The following is a 12,556-nucleotide window of genomic DNA, read 5'->3' as shown; positions in this document are numbered from 1 at the left end:
TGATGCAATGTAAAAATATTGTCCATCCATCTCCAACTATTTACTGCTAAACATTGCCCTTGGCACTAGGGATACTAAGACCTAGTTCCTTTTCCTCCCAAGGAGGTGGGAGGAAACATGCAGTCAGAATACAAAGTACTAAGTCCTGCAGGGCCTCCATTTGTAGAACACATTCTGTTTTGAGTCTCCCAACAATTTTACAACAGTTTACGTACGAAAATATAGAATGCCAGCATTTATGTGATTTGCCCAGAGTGGCGAGGCTAATGGTTGGTGGTCTACCAAGAACTCAGGTGGCGTGTCTTCCCGTCTCAGGACTCTGCACTAACTATCTGTGGCATGGGCTAGTACAGCTGCATATATAAAGAACACACTAGATATTTCTACATAGAGCCCCAGAAATAATTACTTTGTTTTTAATGTAGCCTACTTCAATGTTAAATTGTTTTGCAAGATTTGTCCAACAGCTACGCTATCCTTTTTCACAGAGTTGCAGTGGTGAGTCATTGATAATGTCTGAAGTCGCCGGCTGAAGTCACTATGTCTTCTGCTACCTGGTATAATGTTCTAAACCTGCTCCTATACTAACTAGCACTTTCTTCCCCTTCCCTTGTACTTGAATGCTTTGTACTTGGGAGCCTTTCTGCCCTAGAAATGATTTAATAGTTTCTCTGCTATTTAGATGACATTGAACTTGTGATTTTTACTGTACAACTGAAAGGTCAGAATTTGCCTTAAAGCCCCTTATTAGACCAGTTTATAGTGATGAGCATCACAAGGGTACCACCCATAGATATGGGCAAGAGGGTCCCCTCCCGAGGACCTCGTTTAGCCTTCTTTCAGCTGAGTTTGTTCCCATCAGCTGAGAAGGTGGTGGGTCTTTGCGGACATGCCCACCTTGACTCTGTGTCACTTCCAGATCATATTTTTGGTACCCAGGAGCCCAGAACTGGTTGACCAGATGTCTGGGAATCCGCTTCCATGATGTGTGAGAGCCTCTTTCTTTATCCACTGGAGGGTGCAAGGCATGACTGGTATACCCAGCCCTAGGCCCTGCGGGATTGCCTTAGGCATCTGTGGCCTATGGATGAGCTGTAGACAAAAATACAGACATCTGGTCGTTCCAGGTCTTTTTCATTAACGACTCATGTTGCCTGTAATCCTTCTTTTGAGACATTTATATGGCTGGGTCCTTATTACTCAGAATTCTATTTTTTTTTTTAAAGATTTTATTTATTTATTTGAGACAGAGAATGAGATACAGAGAGCATGAGAGGGAGGAGGGCAGAGGGAGAAGCAGACTCCCTGCCGAGCAGGGAGCCCGATGCGGGACTCGATCCCGGGACTCCAGGATCATGACCTGAGCTGAAGGCAGTCGCTTAACCAACTGAGCCACCCAGGCACCCCTCAGAATTCTATTAAAGAGGTCTTTCTCGACCACCTTACCTATAGTATCCCCCCCTCCTTCACAATCTCCATCACCATATGTTAATTACTTTTTGTGCTATGAAAGTCTGTTACATAATCTTTTCTTTAAAGATTTTATTTATTTATTTGAGAGAGAATGAGATAGAGCATGAGAGGGGGGAGAGTCAGAGGGAGAAGCAGACTCCCTGCTAAGCAGGGAGCCCGATGCGGGACTCGATCCAGGGACTCCAGGATCATGACCGGAGCCGGAGGCAGTCGCTTAACCAACTGAGCCACCCAGGCGCCCCCTATCCAGCTTTCTCACAGAGTCAGGGCACACACACATCTAGGCCTTGTTCTTTTTTTTTTTAATGTTTTATTTATTTATTTATGAGAGTCAGCGAGAGAGAGAGAGAGAGAGAGAGAGGGGCAGAGGGAGAAGCAAGCCCCCTGCCTAGCAGGGAGCCCGATGCGGGACTCGATCCCAGGACTCCAGGATCATGACCTGAGCCGAAGGCAGTCGCTTAACCAACTGAGCCACCCAGGTGCCCTACATAATCTCTTATTTATTTACATGCTTATGGTCTACCTTTCATTAGAATGGAAACTGCCTGAAGGTGGGAAATTGGTTATTTTGTTCAGTGCCATCCTATAGCATCCAGAACAGTGCCCACTGCATAGTAGATACTTTATATAACATTTTTGGAGTAAATAGACAAAGTGCCTTGAGGGTGGGAGTAAATTTTACTGCTTTAATTGTATGCAACATTTATATTTTCCTTTCACATGTCATCTTATCAGAAGTGAGGAGAGAAAAAAACTCGCAACACGTTACAGAAATTAGATGTTTAGAAGCATGCACATGTTAGTGGAATCATTTAAGGGGCGAAATAGGACTGGAATTCCCTGAAAGTAAGGAATGCGGTTAGACCAATAATGGTATGAGTTTTCCACTGAACAAAGAGGGTGGTGAAATTGATGACCCACTTCTAAAAGTTTGGTTCTTTGGAGAAAGCCAACTAATTCGAAAATGTTAACAGCAGTTAAAGTTTTTCACTTGGGCCTGTATTGTCTTCGATTACACTGTTCTGATTGCACACGCAGTATTTATTTCACAACTTTCTTCTCAATGACCTTCCAAAAATGGTGTGATTCCTCGTATTCCTGGCTAGATGGTTCTCTAATATAAGCCTCTGATGTTTGCAGTCATTAGATAGGATTCAAAGTGCCTACCTCAAGCACATCAAGTAAAATCCTCCATCAAATAAACAGTAATGCTTATTTTGTTCCCAAGTAGCTATCTGAAATAAGCAGACTCCAATTTTTTTTTTTTTTTTCCTTTTTAAAGTATGGCTCGAATGAAATACCAATGTCAATATTGAGTAACTTGCTCATTACCAGTTAGTTACTAACTGGGGTAAGGTTTAAAGACCGCAATACCCTCGATCTAAACACATACTTTTACTGGATTCTTTGATTCTTTCCCTGGTTAACTCTATTTTCTGGATCAGAGTTTTAGAAAACTTTTGGAATATGTTAGCTTCAGATTTTAGGGTTTGGGAGTGACTTGTCAGTACTAAATTGTCTTCATTGACAAGTACACAGCCATCATGCACTTAACTGATATATGTATATATATTTTAATCAAGGCAGCTCTGTGTATTTTGTTCTCAAAGAGAAGAAAAAGGAGGGGAGAAATCTGTATCTGCTCTTCCCCCCCCCCCCATTTTGTCAATGGTACTCAAAAAAGGATAAACTATGGAATCCTACATATTTTATTTCCTGGCAACTGCTTCATCAGCTCATGAAAGGAATACTATAATTTACTACACTCCTTTCTAAATATTAATCTCACATCTTCATGGAATGACTTAAGATCATTTATCAGCTGGAGCACCTATGTACCTCTATTGCTTCTAGCACAAACATTTTATTCCCAGTCAAATCAGAGAATAGAATATATAGATAAAATTTCAAAGCTAGAAGGAGACTAGAGGGCATATTTTGTCTGTCTTTTCTCATTTTACAGATAAAAGAGCCCACGAAGATTTTGCAAGGTCACACAGGTGGCTGGTGGGAAAGCTAACAGTATAAACCAATTTCCCCAAATTCTAACCACTTCTTTTTGTTATCCACATTTTCTCAATACTCACCATATTAAAACATTATACAAAGCCATCTAAGATGTTTTTTATATACTATTTTTCTCATTTCTTCAAAAAAACATGTTGTAATTCACACATTCAGTCACATTTGAGATCATTGGACTATGTGATAGTAATCAACCAATAGAACTTTTTTTGGGGGGGTGGGTGGGCAGCAAAGCAAAGTTTATTGAGTGATAATACAAAGCTCCTGAAGAGGGAGGGGATCTGAGAGGGTTGCCCCCAATGGAACATATTAACTTAAAAGAAATTTTAAATTGTTTGTATAGGTAACATATTCATGTAGTTCAAAGGTAACAAAGTATTAAAGGGCATGTAGTAAAGGTTTCCCTCCTATATATCAAGGGGTTTTGTGTGTAATCACCAGAGAAATGTAGAGATCATAGTGTTCTTTATAGACTGTGTCTTTCTTTTCATTTAATTTTAAGTTGTATCATGGAGATGGTTCTCTGTACATAATTTAGTCAGTTACATTCCCTTTTATGGTTGTGTTGTACTCCATGGTATTGCTTTGTCATTATTAATCCCTATCAGTATACATTCAGGTTGTTTACAACTTGCAGTTATTAGTAACAGTGCTTTAGTAAATAGCCTTGCATAGTTACGTGTGTAAATAAATATGTAGGATAAATTCCTAAAAGTAGAATGACTTCTTGTAGAATTTTTTAAGATATTGTCCAATTACGGTCCAAAGAGCTGGACAGATTTACATTCCCATCATCATCATGCGAGGATGATTGTCATATCATGCCCTCACTAATAGGATGTTCTCTCTTTATATTGTTTATATCTGAAGGTGAAAAAGTGATTATCTTGGTGTGGCTTTCATTTACTTCTGTCTTCATCTGCATGAAGTTAGGCATATTTTTATATGTTTAAGAAACTTTATCTTTTCCGAGATTACTATACTCCTATCCTTTGCTTGTTTTCCTACTGAATTTTTGTCTTCCTGATTGCAGAAACTCTTTATGACAGAAATAGCCTTTTGTCTGTAGTAGGGCTGGAATCTTTCCCTGTTTGTCTTTTCAGAGATTACTGTATTCCTGTCCTTTGCCTGTGTTCCTACTGCAATTTTCTCTTATTGATTGTGGAAACTCTTCATATATTAGGGAAATCACCTTTTGTCTGTAGTAGGAGCTGGAAACATTTCTTGTATGTCGTCTGCCTTGCTTTTGAAGTTTTTTTTTGCCATACCTTATTTTTTTACGTTGTTAAATGTATCACTTTTTCTAAATCACTTTTTTGATTTACATTATACTTGGACAAACATCTTGCACTCTAAGATTATTTTTTTAAACCTCCCATATTTCTCAGGGTACTTTTATGGTTTTATTTGTTTACTTTTACATTTAAATATCATTCATTTGGAATTAGTCCTGAGGTAAGATGTTAGCATGATTTCAATTTTATTTTTTTCCCCAGTTGGCTGTTGTTTCAACATCACTTACGAAGTAATCTGTTTTTCCCCACATGATTTAGGATAGCACCCTTATCATATACTATATTTTCATATATTTGGGGTCAATTTCTTGACTTTCCATTCCATTAAAATCTGTTGACATTTGCTACCAGTATAAGTTTTAATCATTAGTTTTAATATATTTTAATATCTAAAGGGCTAATTCCTCCCTACTGTGAGACACATTTTTAAAGTGAGACCTTTAATTTTTTTTTAAATTTCAGCTTTATTGAGGCATAATCAACATAGAAAATTGTAGGATATTTAAAGTGTACATTGTAGTGATTATATATATGATTTTATATATATATAAAATGTAAGGATTTCCTCTGTCTAGTTAATTGACATTCATCACCATATATGTGTGTGTATATATTTGTATATTTATATATATACATATATGTCTATGTGTATATATGAATTTTTTTTTTGGTGAGAACATTTAGGTTCTACTTTCTTAGCAGATTTCAATTATGATACAGTGTTATCAACTATCATCACCATTACATTCGATCTTCAGTCATACATTAGATCCTGAGACATTACTCATCTTCCGGTTGAATGTTTGTACCCTTTTACCAACCTGCCTCTGTTTCTCCCACCTCTCAAGCTCTGGCAACCACTTTTCTACTGTTTTTACAAGTCTGGCTTTTTGTTTTGTTTTGTTTTTTAAAAGAGTCCACATATAAGTGATGCCATGCAGTATTTGTTTTCTTTGTGCTATCATAATTTGTTTTCCAAGTATATTTATATAATAACTTCCATAATATGTATTCATATAACTTTTTTATCCTATTTCAGAAAGTTGTTAAATTGCAAAATAATGGGATAGGAGTTCAACTGAGATGGTTGGGGGAGGTAGGTTTCCCAGAATGATCATTTAATGTGCTTTGCTTGACATGTGAAATCTGATGAAAGAGAACATCTTTCGACAAAGATTCTGGTGAGGCAGATGCCCACTGTTAGCTTGGACCCAATAGGGAGGGGAGCTGTATTGGAGTGTCCTTAAAACCATGGAGTGCACATAAGTTGAAATTAATGGAGGATACACCGATGACTTCAAAGTCCTGTGGTTTTTTATAGTCTGGATTCACTGTAGTTCCTTAATATATAAGAAATAGAACCTTCAGAAGTTAAACCAGTGAGGGAAAGCACACAGTTTTCCTTTTTTCCTGGGCTGGCCCTAGTTTTATGAAAATGAATTTCTAAGCATCTTTTCTATGCATTGGGGCTTCTTGGCAAAAAGGGAAATCTGTGTAATGCATTACCTCTGAGCTTTTTCTTAAAGGGCTCAAGGATAGACATATGGATAATGGCTTAAAAATATAAATCTGGTCTTTCCAGTCCTAGAAATCTTCCTATCCAAAAGGTGCTTTTCCCACTTTCCAAAAAATGTAGGGCTATATACTCATAAAGGACCAAGACAAAATACATGATATCTGACACTAAAAAAAAAAAAAAACAAAAAAACAAGAAACAAAAACCAACCCACTGTACTTTTCTTGACTATTTCAGCCCTGTGATCAGACAGAGTGACTTGTAGTCAAATCTAGATGCCAACTTGCAGTGCTACCTTCCAGCCACCAAGCCTGTAACTAAGCACTTTTGTTTGGTAAAATTAAAGAAGGGATGCTGTTCCATAAGATATTTTGTTCTATTTTTGTACCTGCAGTTCATCTAGGAAAATGGCTGCCACTTGGTTTTCTCACATACTTATCCCACATTTGTCTGTCTGTGTGGACGCGTGTGCTTAGGGGAAGAGCAGACTTACGGTGTTGTCGTAGAAACAGTGATCCACAACAATGCGCCCCCACCCCAGTGTAGACTTGCTCTGCTTTCCAGCAGTATGTTTGAGACAACACTGGGGGGTTTGACACTTTCTGGTTTACGTACACATATAGGTGGCAATTTAGAATTGATGGAGGCTCTGTTAGGAAAAGTCACTGCCAATATAAGATTAGTTTGGAAAGTGTTCCATCTAGACTGATCTGAAGCCTTCTTCTACCAAGCGTGCAAACATGTATGAGTTAAATAGACACTTAACTGGGATACGCCTCACACAGCAATGTAAGGATTGCACATAGATAATCTGCATAGTCAAAATTTTCACAAATGCTCTGATAGAGTGATAGGTGTCATGCATGGTGATAACTACATTTTTATGAAGTGGAGAATTGTGGAATACTTGCTAAGTCTTTCTTGGTAAAATGGAAGTCCTTCAAAGCCAAAGACTATTTTTGCTCATCTTTATATTCCCAGCACAGTGTCTGGTGCAGAATAGACACGTAATGCTCATTGAATGAACATGTGGGCGAATGAAACTCCTTCCTTAGCAAGATTATTTGAAATGAAGAGATTAAAATGTTTCCTGGAAATAGAAAAAGCACATGCAGGCCCATGCTTACTGCTCTACTTTGATTGAGAAGGAAATTGATTTTTTCCCCTGTATTTTTAGAAACCCGATCACTTAAAAATTACCCTCTTCCTTAAAAAAAATGTACACGCATTGTTAATGCCACGTTAGTTTCTGATGTGATTTCTAAAGAGCAGTCAAAGAAAAAAAACAAGATCCTTTTTAGCTTCCCTGACAACCATTGTCCAGTAGATCATAGAAAGATACACAAACCCTTTTCCCCCCGCGTGCACAGATATGTGTGTTGGGGGTGGTGGGGTGGAGAATGATTCAGGGCCAGAGAGTCACTTAGTTCACATTCATTAAAACAGGAGCAGAAACACCTTTCATTCTAGAATATTATTTTTCATTTATTGGCTTTTTTGCCATACTGATAATTTTGCCTAAATTACCTGTCACAGAAGGCACATAGATGATGCTTATCTGTGATCCTAATCATAAATGGAGTTTATATTTATTTAGGAGGCTGTGAAATTCCATTTGCCTTGTTAGCGCTATAACTAGGGAATTCACTCTTCAAATTCATCTTGCATACCAATAGTCTTGTTGAATATATTTCCTGATATGAGAATCAGAGAAATTTATTGGTTTGGCTTTTGGCCTTAGTACCTTGTATATAGCAGTGCATTTTGAGCTCGTTCATCAGTACCTGGGTAGCCCTTCCCCTCCAGCGATCTTGAATCAAGTAGGCAGAAGTGGTTTGGAGATTTTTACTGAATGGATGGATATGGAATCTCTAGTGGACTTCCCCTAGAGATTTCCCTCAATTTTTAATCCTTTGTGGAGAGTAGGGATAAATGGTAGAACAGAACATTTTAGAGTATTGAGGCTGACCTAGCAGGAGAGATCGAACACAGGAGAACTTAGGAACAAATTATAGAATGCCACCAGGGCTGATACTGCATTTCAGGTGCACCGGTCAACATAGAACATGTTTGGGGCAGCTGGGTGGCTCAGTCGGTTAAGCGTCTGCCTTCAGCTCAGGTCATGATCCCAGGGTCCTGGGATCGAGCCCTGTGTCAGGCTCCCTGCTCGGCTAGGAGCCTGCTTCTCCCTCTCCCTCTGCCCCTGCTGCTCCCCCTGCTTGTGCGCTCTCTCTCTCCTGACAATAAATAAAATCTTAAAATTGTAGAAAGCCATCTCTTTTAAAAAAAAAAAAAAAAAAATGTGATCCTAGAGCATTTGATCCCAGGATAATTTTAAAATTTGCTGTGTAAGCCCAGAGCATTAAAAAAAAAAAAATGTGATGTGTAGTATAAGGCAAGGGTCATAAACTGTGGCCCGTGGGCCACATCCAGGCTGCTGCTTGTTTCTCTACATGAAGTTTTACTGGGACACAGTCCCACCCAGTCATTTATGTACGTCTATGGTGGATGACATCAGGAGGAGGAGTTGCAGCAGAGATCCTATGACCTGCAAAGCCTAAAATATTTATGACCTGGACCTTTATAGAAAAAGTATACTGACCCTTGATAGAAGGTAAGGGCGAAAAAAATGAACACGATCAATTTGCAAAAAATTGTGAGTAAAATCGGCGTTCCAAAGAAGCTAAAAAGTTAGCATGTTGTTGAGAGATGGGGATGACCTGTCCATTAAAGACTAGAATGCTGACCTGCATTGAAAATAAGGGAGAACTATGTTTCCAGAGACTCGGAGCCCCTGACTCAGCGTCGAGTTGCCGGCTCGAAGTCTGTGACTTGAACAACATTGGCTCAGGACGGGACCTGCCTCTGACCGTCATTTATATTGTGCTAACCCTGGTGGAACTTGAACACTCACCAAATGTCCTTCTTCTTGGCAGGTGGAGTGGATCCAACAGCAAGTGGTAAAAAAACGGACAAAGAGGGATTATGACTTCAGTCGTGCCCAGCCAACTTACTTCAACGATCCCAAGTGGCCAAGCATGTGGTATATGGTGAGGAGGCCTGGCCTGGGGCGGTGTTGTGCAGGAGACGTCTTTGGGGCCTGGGAGGACACAGAAGCAGTGAGCAGGGACCCACCATGCCTGATGGCCTGTGCTATTTTCTGATTCTGTTTGGAACTTAGTTCTTTGGTTCTAAGGAAAAAGAAAAGGGATTTGGGACTTCGAGAATTTCTGTTTGAGGGCTTCCTCTGTGTGGCTTTCTAAATCTGAGCCAGAGGATAGAAAAATACGCTGAGGCGCAGACAGACACCCTTAGACCTATCAATAATCCTGTTCCTCTTGATACCCATTTCCTCCGCCTTTAAACCAGTCTGGGTAGTGGATACTGGCTCTTGGAAATGATTACAATGAGCCTGCCGGTAAGTAACAGATTCCTGACTTTCGTCATCTAATATGTGCCTGCTCACCTGAGGTAATCGTTTTAAAAAACTAGGGAAAATAATTTTTTAAACTAAGGACAAAAGTAATTGGACAGTGAGTGTTCAGTGGTTCAAGCAAAAACTTGCAGTGAGGGGATTTAAGTGTGGGGAAGAGATTTCCACCTGTCTGCTTGACATTGCCTCCTCTGCAAACCTGTTTCTCTAGTCTGAGGGTTTTAGGATCCTGGAGAACTATGTTACTTATTCTTCTTCATGAAATCCCCATGTCTCGGGCGCCTGGGTGGCTCAGTTGGTTAAGCGACTGCCTTCGGCTCAGGTCATGGTCCTGGAGTCCCGGGATCGAGTCCCGCATCGGGCTCCCTGCCCGGCGGGGAGTCTGCTTCTCCCTCTGACCCTCTTCCCTCATGCTCTCTATCTCATTCTCTCTCTCAAATAAATAAAAATAAAATCTTAAAAAAAAAAAAGAAAGAAAGAAATCCCCATGTCTCCAGTTTGCTCTGTAATCTACAAAGATACTTTTACCTTTTTTGGAAGCCTTTATTGCTCATTATTGCCAGGGGGTTTTCCCCTAATCTATTTTATTTTTTGCAGCCCTTTCTCTGCTTCCCTGCAAATCCATAGCATTGTGTAAACCTGTCTTAAGCTTTCCCTTTCATTCCTTCCGCCTGGGGTGGGGGGAGGGGCTCTTCCTGCCCTTCCCCACCCCCCTTAGGGGGTACTCGCCCATTCTTCAGGACCCATGCCTGAGGCCTGCTGCTTCAGGTCTCCCTTGTCCTCCCCTATCAGCTCTTTCCTTCCTCTTCTGTCCACGGCCCTGTGTCTCTGCTACACATGGCATCCTTCCCTTGGTTCTTTGTTTCTATCTGTCAATATTTTAATCATACTCCTGTTACATGGGCGAGGCATGGGGTCTCTTCTATCCCCCGGAGAAGCTGACCTAGCACCTCACAATGCCAGAAATTTGTGCTTATTTTGAGATGGGTGAAAGTGGCTGGCTTCTCCCCCAGTTTCCCTTTTCTCAGCCTTACCCAGAAGTGGAAGGTTGTGGAAACATTTTGGACCCAGAGAGAATTTTACATAGAAAACTCTTTAAGGCGTAACAAAAAAGAGAGAGAGAGAGAGCGCGCTATAAAGCTAAGTTCAAGGGGAGGTGGGACTCTAAATAGCCTTTGAGTAGAAAACACCTGAGGAGACAGTAAGACACTTGACAGCTCCTTAGCTCTAAGACCAAGGAAGGGCATACCTCATGGGAAGGCATTAGAATGAGTGTTGGCAGGACCCAAGGAGCTTTGTCCAGGCTGACAAAATGGTAAGAGTGTGTAATGGGATTAAGAGATAGGATGCAAGCAAAGTCCCTCTCCACCTGTGTTCCTCCTTGCCTTACATTTCTTCTTGGAAGAAAGAGCCAGACTGCTGTTTGCACCTGTCCCACTGGTTGGTAGACATGTAGGGCACCTTTCCCTGACCCTCTCCTCACTCCAGAAGGGCAGCCTGGGATCTGGTAGGCACCATGGCCATGACATTAGCATGCTGGCCAGCCTGTAGAGCAAGATCTCTACCCCCAAGAACCATTGCTGTTTCTTTGGAAATTCCCTTTCAGTATGAGAAAAGGTTGAGGGAAGAGCTTTTGCTTGAGCATTTAAAATGTTGGGTGTTTTTGATAACTCAAATAGGTCACATTTTTACGGAGGACTTCCTGTGTGCCAGGCAAATATGCTCAATACTTTGAGTATGTTTGTAATGTAGTGTGAACAAAAGTGTGTATATGAATATTGGTTGTTTTCAGAGCGAGGAATCGGTAGCTCCTGAAATTTAGACAACTTGCCTAAAATCACCCAGCCTGAAAGTGGTAGAGCAGAACTGCCAAACCTTTAGGCGGGTTGATGGTGTCTGTGGGACTGACCTGGCATCCTGTCCCCACCCTTCTGCTATTTACGAGCACTATCAGAAAAAGACCTTCTATTCCAACCTTCCAGGAACTTCTTCCCATGGAGAAATGGCTAAAATTCAAGGCAGAATGGTGTGGGTGCCGTGGTGGATGAACAAGGTCTCTTGGAACAACTAAAGTATTTCAGAGCTTCCTATTAAGTAGTTGATTTTCCCTTAACCAAAGGGATGGGAAATCAGTTACACACCTCAAGTTTATCTGTCAGGAGTAAGAAGACAGGATGAGAGCTAGAACTTCAAATCCGCCAACCTGGATGCAGATCCCCATTGCTTCACTTACTGTGCCCATGAGTGGATCACTGTAACTCGCCTCAACTGCAAACTAATTGTATCTGGTTCTTATGTATCTGTTAGCTATTGCTGTGTAACAAATCACAGAACTTAGTTTTTAAAACCATTACTTCATGGGTTCTGTGGGTTAGGCCATTCAGACAGGGCCCAGCAAGGATGGCTTCTCTTTCTGTGGTGTCTGGGGCTTAAGCTGGATGACTCAAAGGCTTGGCTGCAGCTGGAGGATTCACTTACAAGTGACCTAGTTACTGGCCTCACCACAGGGCAGCCTGAATGTTCTCTTGAGATGGTGCTGGCTTCCCCCAGGGCAAGTGATCCAAGAGCTCATGTTAGAAGTGGTGATGCCTTTTATCATCTAAGCGCAGAAGTCACAGACCGTTTCTTCTGGAATTTTCTATCAGTCACATGTGCCAGCTCGGATTCAGCATGTGAGGGGACTGTATGGAGAGGGTGTGCATGCTAGGAGACGTGAGGAATGTTTGAGAAGCTGGTCACCACAATTAAATGAAGTACTACCTGAACAGGCTTTAGCACAGTGCCTTTTCTGACACTGGAAAACCGTCAGTAAAT

The 12,556-nt window shown here is 40.8% G+C and overlaps 1 protein-coding gene across 4 annotated transcripts in view; it reads left to right on the top strand.

The window, feature by feature from the left end:
- PCSK5 (proprotein convertase subtilisin/kexin type 5) overlaps nucleotides 1-12,556 on the top strand; it is a 463,938-nt gene that overhangs the window by 79,427 nt on the left and 371,955 nt on the right. For all 4 annotated transcript variants that reach the window (XM_035029028.1, XM_035029027.1, XM_035029029.1 and 1 more), the window contains exon 3: nucleotides 9,246-9,359. In XM_035029028.1, coding sequence (XP_034884919.1) covers nucleotides 9,246-9,359 — 114 coding nt within the window. The remainder of the gene's footprint in view (nucleotides 1-9,245; nucleotides 9,360-12,556) is intronic.

This window comes from Mirounga leonina, unplaced genomic scaffold (assembly GCF_011800145.1).
Source record: "Mirounga leonina isolate KUSES-001 unplaced genomic scaffold, KU_Mleo_1.0 Mir_224, whole genome shotgun sequence".
In the NCBI taxonomy this organism is placed as follows: Eukaryota; Metazoa; Chordata; class Mammalia; order Carnivora; family Phocidae; genus Mirounga; species Mirounga leonina.
The sequence above is the reverse complement of the archived record's forward strand: the minus strand, read 5'-3'. Positions and strand labels throughout refer to the sequence as shown.